Source organism: Sphaerodactylus townsendi, linkage group LG01 (genome assembly GCF_021028975.2).
Source record: "Sphaerodactylus townsendi isolate TG3544 linkage group LG01, MPM_Stown_v2.3, whole genome shotgun sequence".
NCBI lineage: Eukaryota > Metazoa > Chordata > Lepidosauria > Squamata > Sphaerodactylidae > Sphaerodactylus > Sphaerodactylus townsendi.
Window position 1 is genome coordinate 123268717 of NC_059425.1, and position 16230 is coordinate 123284946.

The 16230-nt window shown below is 41.5% G+C and overlaps 1 protein-coding gene across 2 annotated transcripts in view; it reads left to right on the plus strand.

Moving 5' to 3' along the window:
• Nucleotides 1–14309, plus strand: part of SCML4 (Scm polycomb group protein like 4) — a 101378-nt gene extending 87069 nt beyond the window's left edge. For both annotated transcript variants that reach the window (XM_048493318.1, XM_048493327.1), the window contains exons 7-8: nt 5456–5601; nt 13026–14309. In XM_048493318.1, coding sequence (XP_048349275.1) covers nt 5456–5601; nt 13026–13151 — 272 coding nt within the window. In that variant the 3' untranslated portion in view covers nt 13152–14309. The remainder of the gene's footprint in view (nt 1–5455; nt 5602–13025) is intronic.
• Nucleotides 14310–16230: the final 1921 nt, after the last annotated feature.

Here is a 16230-nt window from a genome sequence, read left to right on the forward strand (position 1 = left end):
CCAAAATATTCACTTCCACTCGAGTTATTACACATTTACTGTTTTCACTGCTCATCTCTGGCCATCTGCGTGAACATTCTAAGGGCAAACGAACTGCTCAGTCCACAGACATGCTGCACAAACATTCTAAGGGTGACAGTTCAACACTACCAGCTTCATGTCCTTCACCAACTGCACTCTACCACCGCCCTCCACAACGCATGTGAACCTATTTGAAAACAAACCCATCAGTCCACAGACGGGCTGTGAGGAAATATGCTTCATGTCACCCCAAAGTTCAGAAACAGACTACAAAAAAGTATTCTGAATGTCACCCCGAAGTTAACAGACAGGCTGTGAAAAAGTACTCCTCCACCCACCCTCACGTTAACAACGCCGCTGCAGCCAAATACTATCAAAATAGATTACAAACCACACTATCACCTTGGACTACTAAACATTTGTCAGTTTTGCATATGGACATTAGATTGCTTACTGTGGAGACAAGTTTATTGCTCATGGCCTCCAATCACCCTGTGCTTGGTGTCGTGCTCTAAAGTGGCGGGATGAGTCCCCAGGGATGGTGGTACAGTCCAGCTCCCCGCCTTCAACCCTACCCTGAACCTCTTCACAGCCTTCTCACTCATCAGCATCCAGTGGCAGAACACTTCCTTTCTGTGTCCCAAAAATACAACTACTGCTTCAAATGATGTCTTTTAGAGGCCACCAGGTGAAAGTGAGCAATAATACATTGCATTAAAAAAAGACAACTACAGGAAGCTGCTGCAACATATGCGAAAACAAACCCATCAGTCCACAGACAGGCTGTGAGGAAATATGCTGCATGTCACCCCAAAGTTCACAAACAGGCTGTAAAGAAGTATGCTGAATGTCCCCCTGAAATTCATAGAGAGCCTGTGATGAAGTATGCGTAGTGAAGCACGGGTGCCCTGCTAGTGTGTGAGTGTGTGTGTGTGTGTGTGTGTGTGTGTGTGTGTGTGTGTGTGTGTGTGTGTGTGTGTGTGTACATACATACATACATACATACATTCATACATACATACAAGCTGTCTCCTACTATAGTGGAAGACCTGGCAACCCTATACTCACATAGGGAAAGGGGCCCTGGTCAGTGAAATATTCCATTATTTTGTATTCCATTAAAATTGAGTTAAAATCCATCTAAATCTCTAAACAGGTAAAAAATGTAAAATATGAAAATCAGTAGTTTAGTAGCAGAGCTCATGCTGTGTATATGATATTTCAATCCACAGCATCTCAGTAAAAGGATCTTCAGTATGAGGCTTAAGGGACAAACTACATAATGTGATTTTTTTAATGCTTTAGGACCAGGTACTTATGCCCACTGAGCTCCAAAGTGGGACAACTAACTCCTTCCATGGTCATTTTGCCCTGGGAAAAGGGTACATGGCAAACATAAAGCTCTTCCTCCTGTGCCATTGGTCCAAGACATATCTGCCCCCTGCCAGACTTTTAAAAGACATATCTGCCCCCTGCCAGACTTTTAAAAGACATATCTGCCCCCTGCCAGACTTTTACCTCAACCACTGTCTGGCTATAGAGAACCGAGTCAGGTCTGGAAACTCTCTCAGTGCTGTGAAGCCCAGATCTGACTCATTAAAAGTGAATTGTGTAGCTCAGCCATAAGAAAAATATCTGATATTTTGGAAAGGTCTGAAAGTAAGAATAGACAGTCTTGTTTTCTACATGGGAATGGACTTCTGTGGTTTCTGCATAACAAGTTTTCCCACATCTTCCCCTTTCTACTCCCTTGGCAGCAGCCCTCTTCCCACTAGTGACTAGTGAAAAGGTATATTTTTATAAGTAAAGAATCTAGAGATTTTCTTTTTCTTACAAAAGGAAAGCTGAGAATTCAAAGAACTTATGTGAGTGTAGAATTAAAATTTCTGCTCTTAATCTACAATTTCTGGTGGCAAGGAAAGAAAAGGCCAGTACAGGAGGACGGAGAAGGGAAAATTGTGTTGCTGATGCTAGTGGATTCAGGAAGATCCAATTATTTTATAAACCCTTGGTTCCTGCCCTAGCTTTCCCACGATAGTCCTGTCAAAATATGCACAACTTTCTTTCCACATGAATGCTACCCCAACTTTGCTGTGATTCTGAAAACATTTCACAAAAATAGGTTTAGGAAAGATCACAAAAAATATGGGGGAAATTTGGGAGGTGCCTGATGATGTTGTGGTGAAGCAGCGGGAAAAAGTGCTTCCTGAAAGCATCCAAGCAAGAGCAAATTGCCCATGTGTAAGTTACTAATGTTCAATTTTAGAATGATCTGAATCTATATATGGAAGCTACATTTATTTTACCACTTTTCTTCCAATTTCCAGTTTAATTATTCACCAAAAGGCTGACAAAAAAAATCTTACTTACATTATTGCCATTGAAAAATGTAAAACACTTCTACGTTAACATTTTAACATGACTGTTGGTCCCATTTGGAAAAGTGGGCAGCTGCCCAGGGCACCACCTTGTGGTGGGCAACAAAAATGCAGGTTCGTTTGTGGGGGATTTTGTATTTTCAGTGTTTTTTCTGTTTTTGGCCTGCAGGGGATGCAGATTTTAGGCTAGCAGCACCAAAATTTCAGGGTTTTTTTTGGAAGACTCTCCTGATGATATGACCCAGGTTTTGTGAGGTTTGGTTTTCAAAGTTATGGACTCCCAAAGGAAGTGCCCCCATCCCCCATTGTTTCCAATGGGAGCTAACAGGAGATAGGGCTACACCTTTGAGGGTCCATAACTTTGGACCCCCTGAACCAAACTTCACTAAACCTGGGTGGTATCATCAGTAGGGTCTCATGAAGATACTCTGAAATTTTGGTGCTGATATCTTAATAATTGCACCCCTGACAACAGACACCCCCTAAATTTCACCTTATTCTCTTTTTAAATCCACTCCCTTCCTGCCAATGCTTGTTTTCTTTCTTTCTTTTATTCTCTCAATTCCTAATAAAGGTTATTATTACTATTATTTTTATTAAATCCACCCCCCTTCAGCATGGATTTAAAGGGAGAATCTGAGGTCCCCACTTTTCAGGGTGGGGGAGAATCCTCCCCAAAATAGCATCACTGTCAATGTTGTTTAAACTGGGGACCCCAGATTCTCCCTTTAAGGTGGATTTAAAAGGAGAATCTGGGCTCCCTAGTTTAAACACAATTGAAAATGATGCTGTTTGGGGGTGGATTCCAGCATCACTTGTTTAAACTAGGGAGCCCAGATTCTCCTTTTAAATCCACCTTAAAGGGAGAATCTGGGGTCCCCAGTTTAAATAACATTGAAAGTGATGCTGTTTTCCCCAATTGGGGGGACTGGATACAACATCATAAAATGTTTTCATAGCAGTAATAAAACATTTTGAAAGCATTTGGAAAATGTTTTCCAAAAATTATTTCTGCTGTGTGGCATGGCCCATTGCTGTGTTCAGATTTGTGAATTGGGGCATGTTCTATAGAGTGATGGTGACTTTGAAACAATCTGGTGGGAAAAATCATTGTTTGGTCATGGTGGGGGAGGGTGGCCGCCCATGGGAGGGCATCAAACTCAGGTTTTTCCCAGGGCTCCAGTTTGCCTAGGTACGCCTCTGGTGTCGGTCCCTGTTCTTCCTTCTCCCTCCCAACATTCCCAATGTGCCATAATAAACATTTGGGTACAATTGGAAGATTTTGTAGAATCTCTAATGCTTAAATTTATCCATGTACCATTTCAACATCAAATTGTATTCAAACACCATTTTAGAAATCTATGCAATGACCCCAGCTATAAAATAAATGCTATAAAATACCTGCAAAAATGCAATGCAACAATTTTTCAGTTTAAACACCTTAAGAAGTTTATGGACAATAACATGCATAATGGAGCTCTGGAGGCATATCTAGGGAAAATGTAGCCCGGTGTAAAGTCTGAATTTTCCGCCCCACCCCCACCCCCTGCATGGGTGGCCGCCCTCCCCCACTACGACCAAACTTTTTTTGCACCAGGTCATGAAGTCAGTGTTTGGACCTGGGGAAAAGGAGGAGGGATAGGGGTGTGTTTTCTGTCCCCACATGACTAAATGGCTGCAGCCCGGGGACATTTGACCCCATATGTCCTCCTGGTCAATACGTGCCTGTGGAGCTCTATCCATTTTAGTGTTGTGTTGCCTCTTATCCACATGTTTGAAGTTCTCAGTTCCCCTCTTAAGCTATTCTGCATTTCACTATTTTATGCTGCTATCTTAAGCAGATTAGCATTCTTCTCTGAGTGCTTACAAGGACATAACTCTGCTCAGGAGGGTGTGAGTAGTGCATCTGGCATGCTCTCTCTCTCTCTCTCTCTCTCTCTCTCTCTCTCTCTCTCTCTCTCTCTCTTTGTTTCGATGTCTGTGGATTTAAGACATCTCCTGTAAAGCTTTTTTGGGAGATCTCAAGTTAAGATCAGCATTTGATTCCTTCAAGCCATATGTATCTCTACTGACCTATACCGTCCATACTGTCCACAGAGTGGAGCAGGAGAAATTGTAGGGTTAGCATATGTGGTGAAGTCAGCATAGCAGAAATCCACTAAAGAATCCACTTAATGTTAGTACTCCCTTACCAAAATCCCAAATTCAGAGTCTCTTCTGCAGACTGCCTTTGCTTCTGAATCAGCTGTTTAAAAAGAATGTAAGCGCAACAAAAGGAGTGAAAACTAGGACATTGTACTTGCAAATGTGTTCTGAACTCACCAACCTCCCTTTCTGTGTGCATTCATGTTCCCATGTGTACATACAAGTTTAAAAAGCAGCTTCCATTTAATCTAATATTGTACATAGAAAGTAGAAATAAGCAAAGTGTAGGAGGGGAATAAGTACAGAGATAACAACAGAGATTTATAATTCTAGAGAGACTAAGAGTAAAAACATAAATGCACTTTCATCCCAGTGTACTTTATTGCTTTGATTTAATACTGAAGGGGGCTGATGTGACCTTAAATCATTTCAGACTTGATGCCATTAAAAAGTCACATGGCCAGCGTTCATCATTGTGCAATTTCAGCAGCTCTCCAAATAGGCCTTCTTTTGGAATGCTTCGCTTCATGAAAACAAGCGATTAGGAGGATACTGAAGAGAAAAGCACATTTGTGCTTCAGACGGAGTCAGGGCTGTCTTTCATATAACATTTTTTTCCTACTCAGAACTCATCTGAGGGCCAAATTAGGGAAGAGATCCATATTCTGAAATCTATAAATATATTTCCAATTTATTTTTATTGGTAAATAGTAGCTGTATGTTTGGGAAAGAGATATTATTATTCTTCATATTGACTCCCATGTTTCTTATTTTTTCCTTGCTTTGATTTTTTCTTCATGTTAGCATGTGTATGTAGCTTGTGTGTGTACCTTATCCAGCTTTAAACAATGGGAGATACAGCAAATCACAGCAAGTTAATCAGGATTTATTGAATGCTTTTGTGCCATTAGCCTCAAGTCCTTCACCAGAAAGACAAGATGCAGTTCGGCCCTTGAGCAAAAACCCTTTAACGTGGACCATTGATGATGTGGTATGGTTTGTGAAGGATGCTGACCCTCATGCTCTAGGACCTCATGTGGAGCTTTTCAGAAAACATGTATGTATGACGTTGTTCATGATGGATTGAAACTATCTATACCTAATCCTCAAGTTTATAAACCAGCCCTGCACAACATCTGACCAAACTGATGAAGCATATGAATCTCAGTATGGAGGTCTAGTGCAGCTTTTAAATGTTAGTCATCCCCACAGTCCTTGGTTGTTAGAGTGCATTTGGTTTGCTTGGTCACAAATTGTGCATGTCCATGTCCACCATTATGTCTCTGAGGTGTCCCAACACTGGTGTTCTTGCTTCTGTGAATGCGTGTCAACATTGTTTTGAAAATTGTCTTTAGTCAATGCACATTTGTTCACTTTTTTCTGATTATTGGCTGTTATTGCATAATTTTAAACATGTCAATTGTAAGGATGGTGTTAAATTCTACTATTGATATAATTACTACTCTTTCAGCATGTTCATATACAAAATATCCCAATTTTCTCTTTGTCGTTTCCCTTTTGCTAATAATATTAAGAACATAGAAGGACTGATTCTTCAGCCTTTGGCTAGAGGGACTTCTCTTCACATGCTTATTAAGAGCTGTGGTTAGAAATCAGCTATCTCATTCCAGCTTTCCAAAGGGATTTCCTGATTTTCAGAATTTGAACTATCAGTGCTCTTTATGTTAGCTTTATCATCCCTGTGTCAGGTCCCTAGCTAAACAAATCTTCGGTTCATGGGTGTATCTACAGAAAATGGCACCTGGGCAAGCAGTGAAATTGCACCTCCCCCACTCCAACACCCATCTTTTAGATAACTGATTCTTCTTCCTATATTTACTAACATATGTGGCTTTTCTTTGCATTGATCTCACAATACCCAGCATAGAATTTTTGGTGATCAAAAAGAGTCACCTTCTCTATTGAAAAGAGGAAAAACTGATAGGATGCAGCCCTTATTTAAACATAACTTAGGAAATGGTTAGGAGCCAAGAGTTAATCAGCTACAGCCAGTAGCCGGTGACTGTCTAGAGACTGAGAACCCTATCAACTACACTTTCAGGAAAATGTTTGTTTTTTCTATACATAACTGACAATGATGTAGTTGATTTTATAGGGCCACAGCTCAAATGGTCCTGATCTCAAGTTGTAATCAAACTCACCTCTTGACTAGAAGGAATTTTGTATTAGAGACAGTAAAAAAGTTTCTTATTGGTTAATAACTTACAGCTAGAGGTTGGCTGAATAGAGGGGGAAAGGAACCTATGAACAGTTTTTAGAGATACTGATACAAATTGAAAAAGACCAGCATCATACAAAACTTCAGGCTTTCAATTTTAAAAAGCCATTATTAATTTTATTTGCTTCTAGACACAGAGTGGTGTGTCTGCCTCTGCTAATATCCTTTCTGCTGAAAAGCGGAGTAGTGAAAACTACTTCAATTTTCACTACTCCCATCACTGTACTTTATTTAACTGTTCTTTATTCATGCCATTCAACCACTTGGAGTTCCTAGGGTAGATCTACTGGTTCTCGGCACCCCTTAGCCCCTTTTCTGGCTAGTGCTGTTAGGTGATTTGGAAGTTTGTTACTGTGGACGGGGGGAGGGAGTGGCTCTGTGAACTTTCACTCTTTGAAAGAGAGAGGGCCTACCACCTTTCCTAGAAAACTGAAAGGACCCAATTTTCCAAAAGCAAAACAAGACATATTGGCTGAAGATTCAAGAAGAAAAGTTGAATGCATTGGATATTTGTTGTATAGAAAGATTTTTAACAGTCAACAGGACATATTTTGAGATTAGAAAAGGATGGGGGAAAATATTTAAGAAACTGTTCTTGTTGATGAAAATACACTTGATTTATAGAGAAACCTGTACTTTACAAGAAATATCAGTTTTCTGTGCCAAATAATAGGATTATAAAATATATTTAGATCTTTAAGACAAACTCCTTTCTACACAAAAGGGAAAGAGGGTTAAGATTTCCTCTCTTTTAAAATTTTTAGACATTTGTAATCATTGCGTGTTGTATATGCGTATACAAATGGAGTAGTGCAGGAAGGTGGGAGGTGAAGAAAAGATTCTTGTACAAAGAAAATCTGCGGGAGAGGAGCTTTCATCAGATAAGTGTCTTTGAATGGGGAGAGATGAGGGTGCGGTCCCTGCACCCTTCAGGAGTGGAGGGCACAAGACAGGGAAAGGATTTCGCCCTCACTCATAGGCTGTTTTTGCACTGCACAATTACACCAGGGTTGAACTGGGATCATATATACCTGGACTTTTTAAAATCCCGGTTTCTCCCTTTGCACAGCTCTCCACTTCTGTCCAGGAGCAGAATTAGGACCAGGAGAAATGCTCCAGTTTGCTCTGCATGAGCCGGGCTTCTGTATTTACTTCGGAAGCATGTCTGAGCATGCCCAGTGTTCTGCGTTCTGATTTTTTGAGTGGCAGTTTGAATGAACGTCAGGCGGGGGGCAGGAAAAATAAACTTGGTCTGCTTCCGATTAGTTTTTCTGTTTATGTGCTGTGGGAATGGAAGAAATTGATGTGTGTTTTTAATGGTTTAAAGTAAGATTTTGCTGTCAGAGGGAGAAAACTAGTGAATACGTCTGCTGATTGATTTAAAATAAAGCTTGTACTGAGGAAAATATGCCAATTGTTCTGATTGGCTGTTGTTTTTGAGTGGCAGCTTGAATGAACGTCAGGCAGGGAGATCAGGCAGCTGGGCAGGAAAAATAAACTGATCCTGCTCCTGTTTGGTTTTTGCACAGTACAGGCACAAGCAGGGTCACACCGGGATTTTTTAAAAGAACCTCCAAACTAGTGATTTTTGAAAATCCCAGGCTAAGGTAAATATCATGGGGCAGACCCTGAGCAGCTTTGGGAACTGTGCAGAATTCCCGGCTGCACAGGGATATTTTCCATGCTTACCCCAGGATATTTTGACCATGCAAAAATAGCCATGGAGGGAAAGACAGGAAAGACTTTACCTCAGGAGAGGAACAGTCCCTGTGGGAGAGACGGGAGATGGGAGCCAGTTCCTCAAGGGAGGAAGATCACAATAATTGCTTAATGGGTAAAGAGCCGAGAGGGGTGGTATTGAGCCTGGCTCCTGAAGAGAAGAAGGAAGGGGAGATGGTGCCTGCGGCTTGCAGGGATCCTGCCTTTACTCCCATTGCCAAAGTTCCTCCACCACGGATTGTTTTTGTTGCCGCGTTTGCTTTTTCTCTGCATTTGTTTCTCGTCCCCTTCCTCCTTCTTTTCCTCCTCCTCCTTGGAAACCCCCACCACCTCCCCCCTCATATGTTAGACTGTCTCCTCCTAGTCAGGAGAATCAGAGGCTCCCAAAAAAAGCCATGGGCAGATCAAACACTTGATGGTCAGCCAGCAGGGCATGTGTGTCTTTCCCACACTCCCAAAGACTTCCTGGTGCGTCAATTCCAGGGAGAGGCAGCTGGCCAGTGGTGGCTGCAACAGCCTGAGTGGAGACTGGCCATGGGATGCATGGGAGGCATGGCAGCTGGCATTGGCAGCAAGGCTTTGCTGCTGTCTGGAGGTGTCCCAGGTGCCTAGCTCCTGCAACTTCCCACCTTTGCCTGAACTGGCTGCAACCTGTAACCAGCTCCTGCAACTTCCCACCTTTGCCTGAACTGGCTGCAACCCATCACCCCTTCACTTGCCTGCCATTCTGCATGGAGGGCTGGCCGAACAGTTCAGGGAACAGTGCTGGGCTACCTAAGCCAGAAGACTTGATCCCCCACGGGTCCTGCAGCACATCTTCTCAGAGGGCAGGCTGGCATTAGACTTGGGCTGGTCATCTTGCAAAGGGGCAGCCCACCCACTCACTTGGGGATGCTTTGTTGCTTCTACCCTCCAGCATGGGGTGAGTGGCAGCCAATCGGCAGCTGGCCCAACTCTTCTCTGGGGGAGGAATGGGTGGGTGGCTGAATGTGTCCCCATGTGACCCATGCAATTCATGCCTAGGGCTCCCACTCCTTCCCACCCCAATTACATGTCTTCTTCTATTTATCTGAAATTCTGCATACCCAAGTGTTTCCAATTGCCTTTCAAGTGCTTTCTCAAGACTGTTCCATTGCAGATATTGTCCCTATTGGAATTTAGCTCAAGTGGAAAATGAATTCCAGCAAACATCTATTTTTTGCCAGCTGCTGCTCCAAGAACTCAATGTTTTAATCCTGTGTTTTAGCCATTACAGGAACAGGTAGTGTCTCTAGGAAAGCACAGCACCTTTATGTTGTTCTGTACATTAGCACAGTAATTAATGTTAGTGGCATGGATTAAGAGTTACATGGTCCACATTTTGCGTATGGAACATTCCATATTTAATGTTCATATTTTGTCAGTTTCATAGGGGAACATGCAAGTTGTCTGAAGCTTGATTAATTCTGCTCAACTGTGCTTTTGAATTACTCATTTCCATGCAATCTTTCAACTTTCATCTCTAAACTAGATTAGCACGAAGACCCCAGAGGTGAGAGAGAAGTGATTACTCCATTAACCTTAGCCATGTCTTCCTTCCAGTTAAATCATTCTAAGGAGCAGGTGCATAATTTAGTTTGCAGCCCTGAATGCCATTGACATTCCAAACAAGCACCTGAAATTATTGCTATCTGCAGTCTGCTAATTTGGCCATGACAGTCCAGTACTAACAAGGAGGAAACTCAGTTGATGACTTGTAGTTGAATGTCCCAAGGCACATGTCAAAGAGAAAGAAACACCCCTGTTTCTGTCCATAGGGGTGCGTCTGAAGAACTAGTGGTATAGATACAAAGGAAGGCAACCTAAATCTAGGTTGCTAACTGTCTGGAGAAACAAAAAGAGATTTCATAGGATGTTAATTACCTGGTAATATTATTTATCTTCATGCCTTGAAAAGCTTCAGCTGCCCATTTCCACACATTAAGATTTTACTACAGGGCAGGATGAGAAGGAAGGCAGCATAGTACAATCCAATCTCATCAAATCTCAGAAGCTAAGCAGAGCCCATACTGGATGGGAGGCCATCAAGGAAGACTGCAGAGGAAGACAGTGGCAAACCAGCTCTGTTTCACACTTGCCTTGATAGCCCCTTGCTAGCATTGCTATAAGTACCGTATATACTCGCGTATAAGCCGAGTTTTTCAGCCCTGTTTTAAGACTGAAAAATGCCCCCTTGGCTTATACATGAGTCACTGCTTACCAGCCGGCTCTTCAGGCCTCTGCCAAGGCTGGGGGCGTGGCCGGGACGACCTCCTTGCAGCTGCATAAGCCGCTTGTTGCTGCCCTCCTCAGAGGGTGAAGGGGAACCCTGGCTGGGCTTCCTCAAACCCTGGGAGGCTCCTTATTTGGACAGTGACTCCTCCTGATGTCATTGCCCAAATAAGGAGCTCCCTCCACCTCCAGGTTGCCTGGGCTTCCTCAAACCCAGCCGGGAGGTGGAGGGAGCTCCTTATTTGGGCAATGACATCAGGGGGAGTCACTGTCCAAATAAGGAGCTCCCTCTGCCTCCCGCTTCCCACCTTCAGCTTATACGCGAGTCAATACGTTTTCCCATGTTTTGGTAGTAAAATTAGGTACCTTGGCTTATACACGAGTTTATACAGTATGTGTGATTTGATAGCACTATGTGCATATGTAAACAGCAGGACACATTTTCCCCACGTCAGTAAGCAACCCCAGCCTGCACCTCCCCAAATTCCCACATATGTTTTTCTTGCAAAGCAATACCAGTCTCCACATTTCTGAGGAGAAGTGCAGTAATTTTCAGGGGAAGCTGGACCTAATCATTCTGCTGGGAAGCAATAAGGAATGCAAACTGCGCACAAAAAGCACTGTGAGGGTGAGCCAAAACTCTCTCCCCAGGGGGATTAATCTGCCTCCTTCTGTTGCCATCTTCCATCAGTAGGTGAAGACTTTTCTGTTTCATTTGGCATTCCTTCAATAATTGCTCCTTCCCAACCACTTTTCAGTGTTTTGAATATACTTTAACTCTCTTATATATTTTTTAATTCTGATTTTTAATTTTTTTAATGAAAAGTTGTTTTAATGAAGTATGTTTGAGAAGGGGTTATTTTAATGGTTTTCTAATGTACTTTTCACATATGTTTTAAATTGTTAGATGCCTTGGTGGTCCTCATAGGGGCAGAAAGGCAAGATATACATTTTATCAATAAATGAAAATAAAATAAAAATAAGTGATGATATATGCTGCTCATTTAATTGTTATATGTAACTGGAAAATGAATATTGAAGGCAGAATACTTTTGAGTTGACAATAATTGAAACTGCTCTTTCAGGGTTATGTCCTGCCTTTTCCACTGATGGATATTGTAACGGAAAGCACATGTGTCTTAGACATGAAGCATCTTCATATTGATTTTTCTACCTTTCTTCCAATTAGCTCATCCACTTCTGTACCCTGTACCATTCCTTGAGCAGAGTGTTTTTATTGCCAAGAATAGCCTGTGCTTTTGTCTTCTTCCAAAGCAGGAGCTGTAGAAAATCATAACACTAGATGGGCTGCCAGGGCAATCTTTTAATTCCTGTTTTATTATCAATCACAGTGATTTATACCTTAGGTAGTCAGTGAAACCAGATAACTATTTGATTTGATTGCATGACCAAGGAAGCTGCCTTATGAGTCAAACCATTGGTCTGTTAAGGTCAGTGCATTCTCCTCTGGTTCTTCAGGGTCTCAGAGACCTTTTGTATTACCTACTCCCTATGGCTGCCAACAGGCCTCAGGGAATAGTGCCCTGTTTCTTTAACAGAGATTTAGTATGTGGAAATGGGCAGCTGAAACATTTGGTCAATAATATCCCATTAAGCCTTGTTGAAGGGGGCAAGGCCCTTTTTCTTCTGGCAGTTGGAAACCCTAGCACTACCTGATCCTTTTGGAGATGCAAGGGCCCTGTTATTTACCTGGTCATGTTAATTAGCTCTGTGTTTCAGCTGCCAACATTAAGTCTCTGTTAAAAGGACAGGTCACCTTTTTTCCTGGTCTCCATTTGGAGAAAATATTCTAGATATATTGATAGTAGTCATTGACATAATCATACAGTGGATCACAACAAGCTTTAATCAAACTGTATCACCAATAATGCAAATTGCATACAGGAATCTGGTTAGAAAGTCTTCTAAAATATGAATTAGAACATTTTCTATGCTGTGTGAATCTTTCTCAGGTTTGAGTGTGTAAAAGGAAGAAGAAAATTAGAAGAATTCAAATTCTCATCCCCACATAGAATATCTGTTCAGCTGAAGATATTTGTAAGAAGTTCATAAATCTGTAGAAGTCCCTGAGTCTGCTTAATTTGTTAAACTTGTCAATAATAACACTTCACTTAATCAAACTTCAAGCAGCTTCACCCAGTCCAAATTATTAGATTGCTTTTTTTCAATCCTTTCTGCAACTTCTTTTCAGTGCAGTGCAGTTCAAAAAGGACAATCCCTCTGTTTGATTCTTTACTTCCTTTTTAAACCAGGAGATTGATGGCAATGCTTTGTTGCTACTGAAGAGTGACATGATCATGAAATACCTGGGCCTGAAGTTGGGACCAGCGCTGAAACTCTGCTATCACATTGATAAACTGAAGCAAGCCAAGTTCTGACACTTTCTAAAAACACCAGACAGTCCTGATGTAATGTGAGAAAGTAGATGAAAGGTAACATGCTGCCTTACAGAAATAGATCCATTTTCAAACTGTTTTCTCCTTGTTTTGTACTGAGAACTTTGTCTTTATAAAAGGTTACATTTTCACCTTTTTTATCTGGGGGTGGGGGAAGTCTGTTTAACAGGTTTGTGTTGAATAATATTCCAAAAAGTATATAATGATAAGTATTTTCTATTATTCATATTATTACTGTTGTTATTATTAATATTATTATTGTTGAGTCCTATTTTTGTAATCAGTCACAAGCAGAAATTTTCTAGATGGGAGGATTTATTGGGAGGTTTTGGGAAACTTCAGCTTTGCACAAGCATGCTCATTACAGCATCTAGAGCTGATTTTCCAGCTTGAATGAGCCATCACAGATAGAACTTTCTTACTGTGCCAAATGCAGTTTTATTCCATGTACAAATAACAGTAGGTCATCTAATGCTGAGTGATCAAATAACCATATTTGAACTAGACTATAGACTACTTCTGTGGCACAATCATTGATATTTTCATATGACAGAAAGTATTTTATCCTAGCAGCCTGGGAACAAGGGAGGGGTAAGAAATCATAAAATCTATCTTGGTGTTGCGAAGATATGAATGCCTGAAACATTGCTGTCCTTTATATGATATCCTGCTAATCAAATAATTATGAGCCTCATGGTTTAAATCATAACTGGTTAACAATTACATGCACCATCTGTGAACACTCTAAAAGAGATTGCTAAATTAGCTGTTTTGGGGGGAGGTGTTATGAGTTCTCACACTACTGCTTGGGAACTATAATGCAAGTGTGATGAAGACAATATGCTGTCCAGGCAGTCATTTGATTTTGTACCGTTGAAGGCTTTTGTGGCCAGAATCAATGGACTGTCTTGGGTTTTCCAGGCTGTGTGGCCAGGGCCTGATAGTTTTTGCCCTAATGTTTTACCCGCATCTATGGCTGATCGGTGCTTTAACATCTTCCATATTTACCAGCATGAATCCCCTAGTGGCAGAGGAGGGAAAGGCAGCAGAAGTTCAGATATTGTATTGTCTAGTAAATTACATTCCCATTTAGCAAAGAGCTATAGTCAGTTTCAACAGTCAGAACAATTTCATCAAGTCTATTTAAGACAGTGATGGTGAACCTTTTTGAGACCGAGTGCCCAAATTGCAACCCAAAACCCACTTATTTATTGCAAAGTGCCAACATGGCAATTTAACCTGAATACTGAAGTTTTAGTTTAGAAAAAACGGTTGGCTCTGATGGGTGCGTTACTCAGAAGTAAGCTTCGTGGTAGTCGGTGGCTTTGCTTTGAAGCAACCGTGCATCTCTTTCAATGGGTGAATCACGACCCTAGGAGGGTTTACTCAGAAGCAAGCCCCATTGCCAGCAACCGAACTTACTCCCAGGTAAAGGATTGTGCTTTTGTTCTTTGCATGAAAATCAGTGGGGTTTAACAGCGCTTAACAGGGTTACCTACACTGCTTCCCCAAAACTTGGTCTTAGGTTTAATGCTAATAATTGAGCCCAGCAGCCCTGGCCAGCCTAGATGTGTGCCCACAGAGAGGGCTCTGAGTGCCACCTCTGGCACCCGTGCCATAGGTTCGCCACCACTGATTTAAGATATTAAAGTAATCAACACTGGACCATGTGCCAAAAGTGATTACTGGTCTCAGCTTGCCTAATCTGATGACTGCCAATCAAAGAGGTGCAAAACAGCCTGTAAGCTTGAAATACATCTTTTTGTTTCATTGCAAATGGATGAATGGTTTTATGGAAAGGGTAATGAAATGAAAATAAAATGAGCATTGCAACTAATTTTTTAAAACTTTGCAGCATCACTGTCAAAGTATCTCTCTGGTGTCATCAGAGCCACAAAAACTTCTACATGAATCAACTTCACATATCCAGAAGAATGTGGGTTATAGGTTTGCAGTGTTATTCGAGTTTGCAGTGTTTCTCTGGGAGGAAACATGGATAAAGTGACTTTTCCAGGGTGTATTGCAAAAACCTTAGAAGTGACATGGACATTCAAAACTGGCCAGCATCTGAGTCCAGCTTTTCTTCTTGTGAACTGAATCCAGAGGAAAGGTATTAGTTGCACTGGAGCCTCTATATTCATTGAACTATCTGAGTTTCCAATACAGCTTAGAGCAACTTCCCTGAGTTATATTTCTCCTTCAGCCCAATACAGAATTATAACATCTACACATGTGCTCTAGATTCACAGACAGTTGATTTTGCTCATTGGTCCCAGAAAATATTCCTGGCCTGGCACTACATTTTTTTTTATCAGTCTTGTTGCTGGGAATGATGAGAATGGATTGTGCAAAGCCAGCCAACATCTTAACAAACTGCTTTCCTTCTAAAACCTGTCCTGTTTGGCAGTTGCATGGAATTAAAATTTTAGAAAAAGTGGAATTAGCCCAGGAAGGGAAAATTGCTATTGTTTTTTAAATGGCATGTATAGATTCATAACATCATTAAATCTAGAAGAAGAAAAAAAAGTTTTAGGTTTGTCTTGTGACTGAAGCAGCAGGACGCTAAAAAACAGTATGTTACTGTGCATATCAATAGTAGGCAGAGTACATAAGAACATAAGAACAAGCCTGCTGGATCAGACCAGAGTCCATCTATCCAGCACTCTGCTACTCACAGTGGCCCACCAGATGCCTTTGGGAGCTCACATGCAGGATGTGAAAGCAATGGCCTTCTGCTGCTGCTGCTCCTGAGCAGGATCAAGATTGGTAGCCATAGATCGAGGTCTCCTCCATAAATCTGTCCAAGCCCTTTTTAAAGCTATCCAGGTTAGTGGCCATCACCACCTCCTGTGGCAGCATATTCCAAACACCAATCACACTTTGTGTGAAGAAGTGTTTCCTTTTATTAGTCCTAATTCTCCCCCCCCCCCCCCAGCATTTTCAATGGATGCCCCCTGGTTCTAGTATTGTGAGAAAGAGAGAAAAAATTATCTATGTTAACATTTTCTACCCCAGGTTTCCTCCCAGTAACATAATCAAATAAAGTCACAGATAGAGTAGG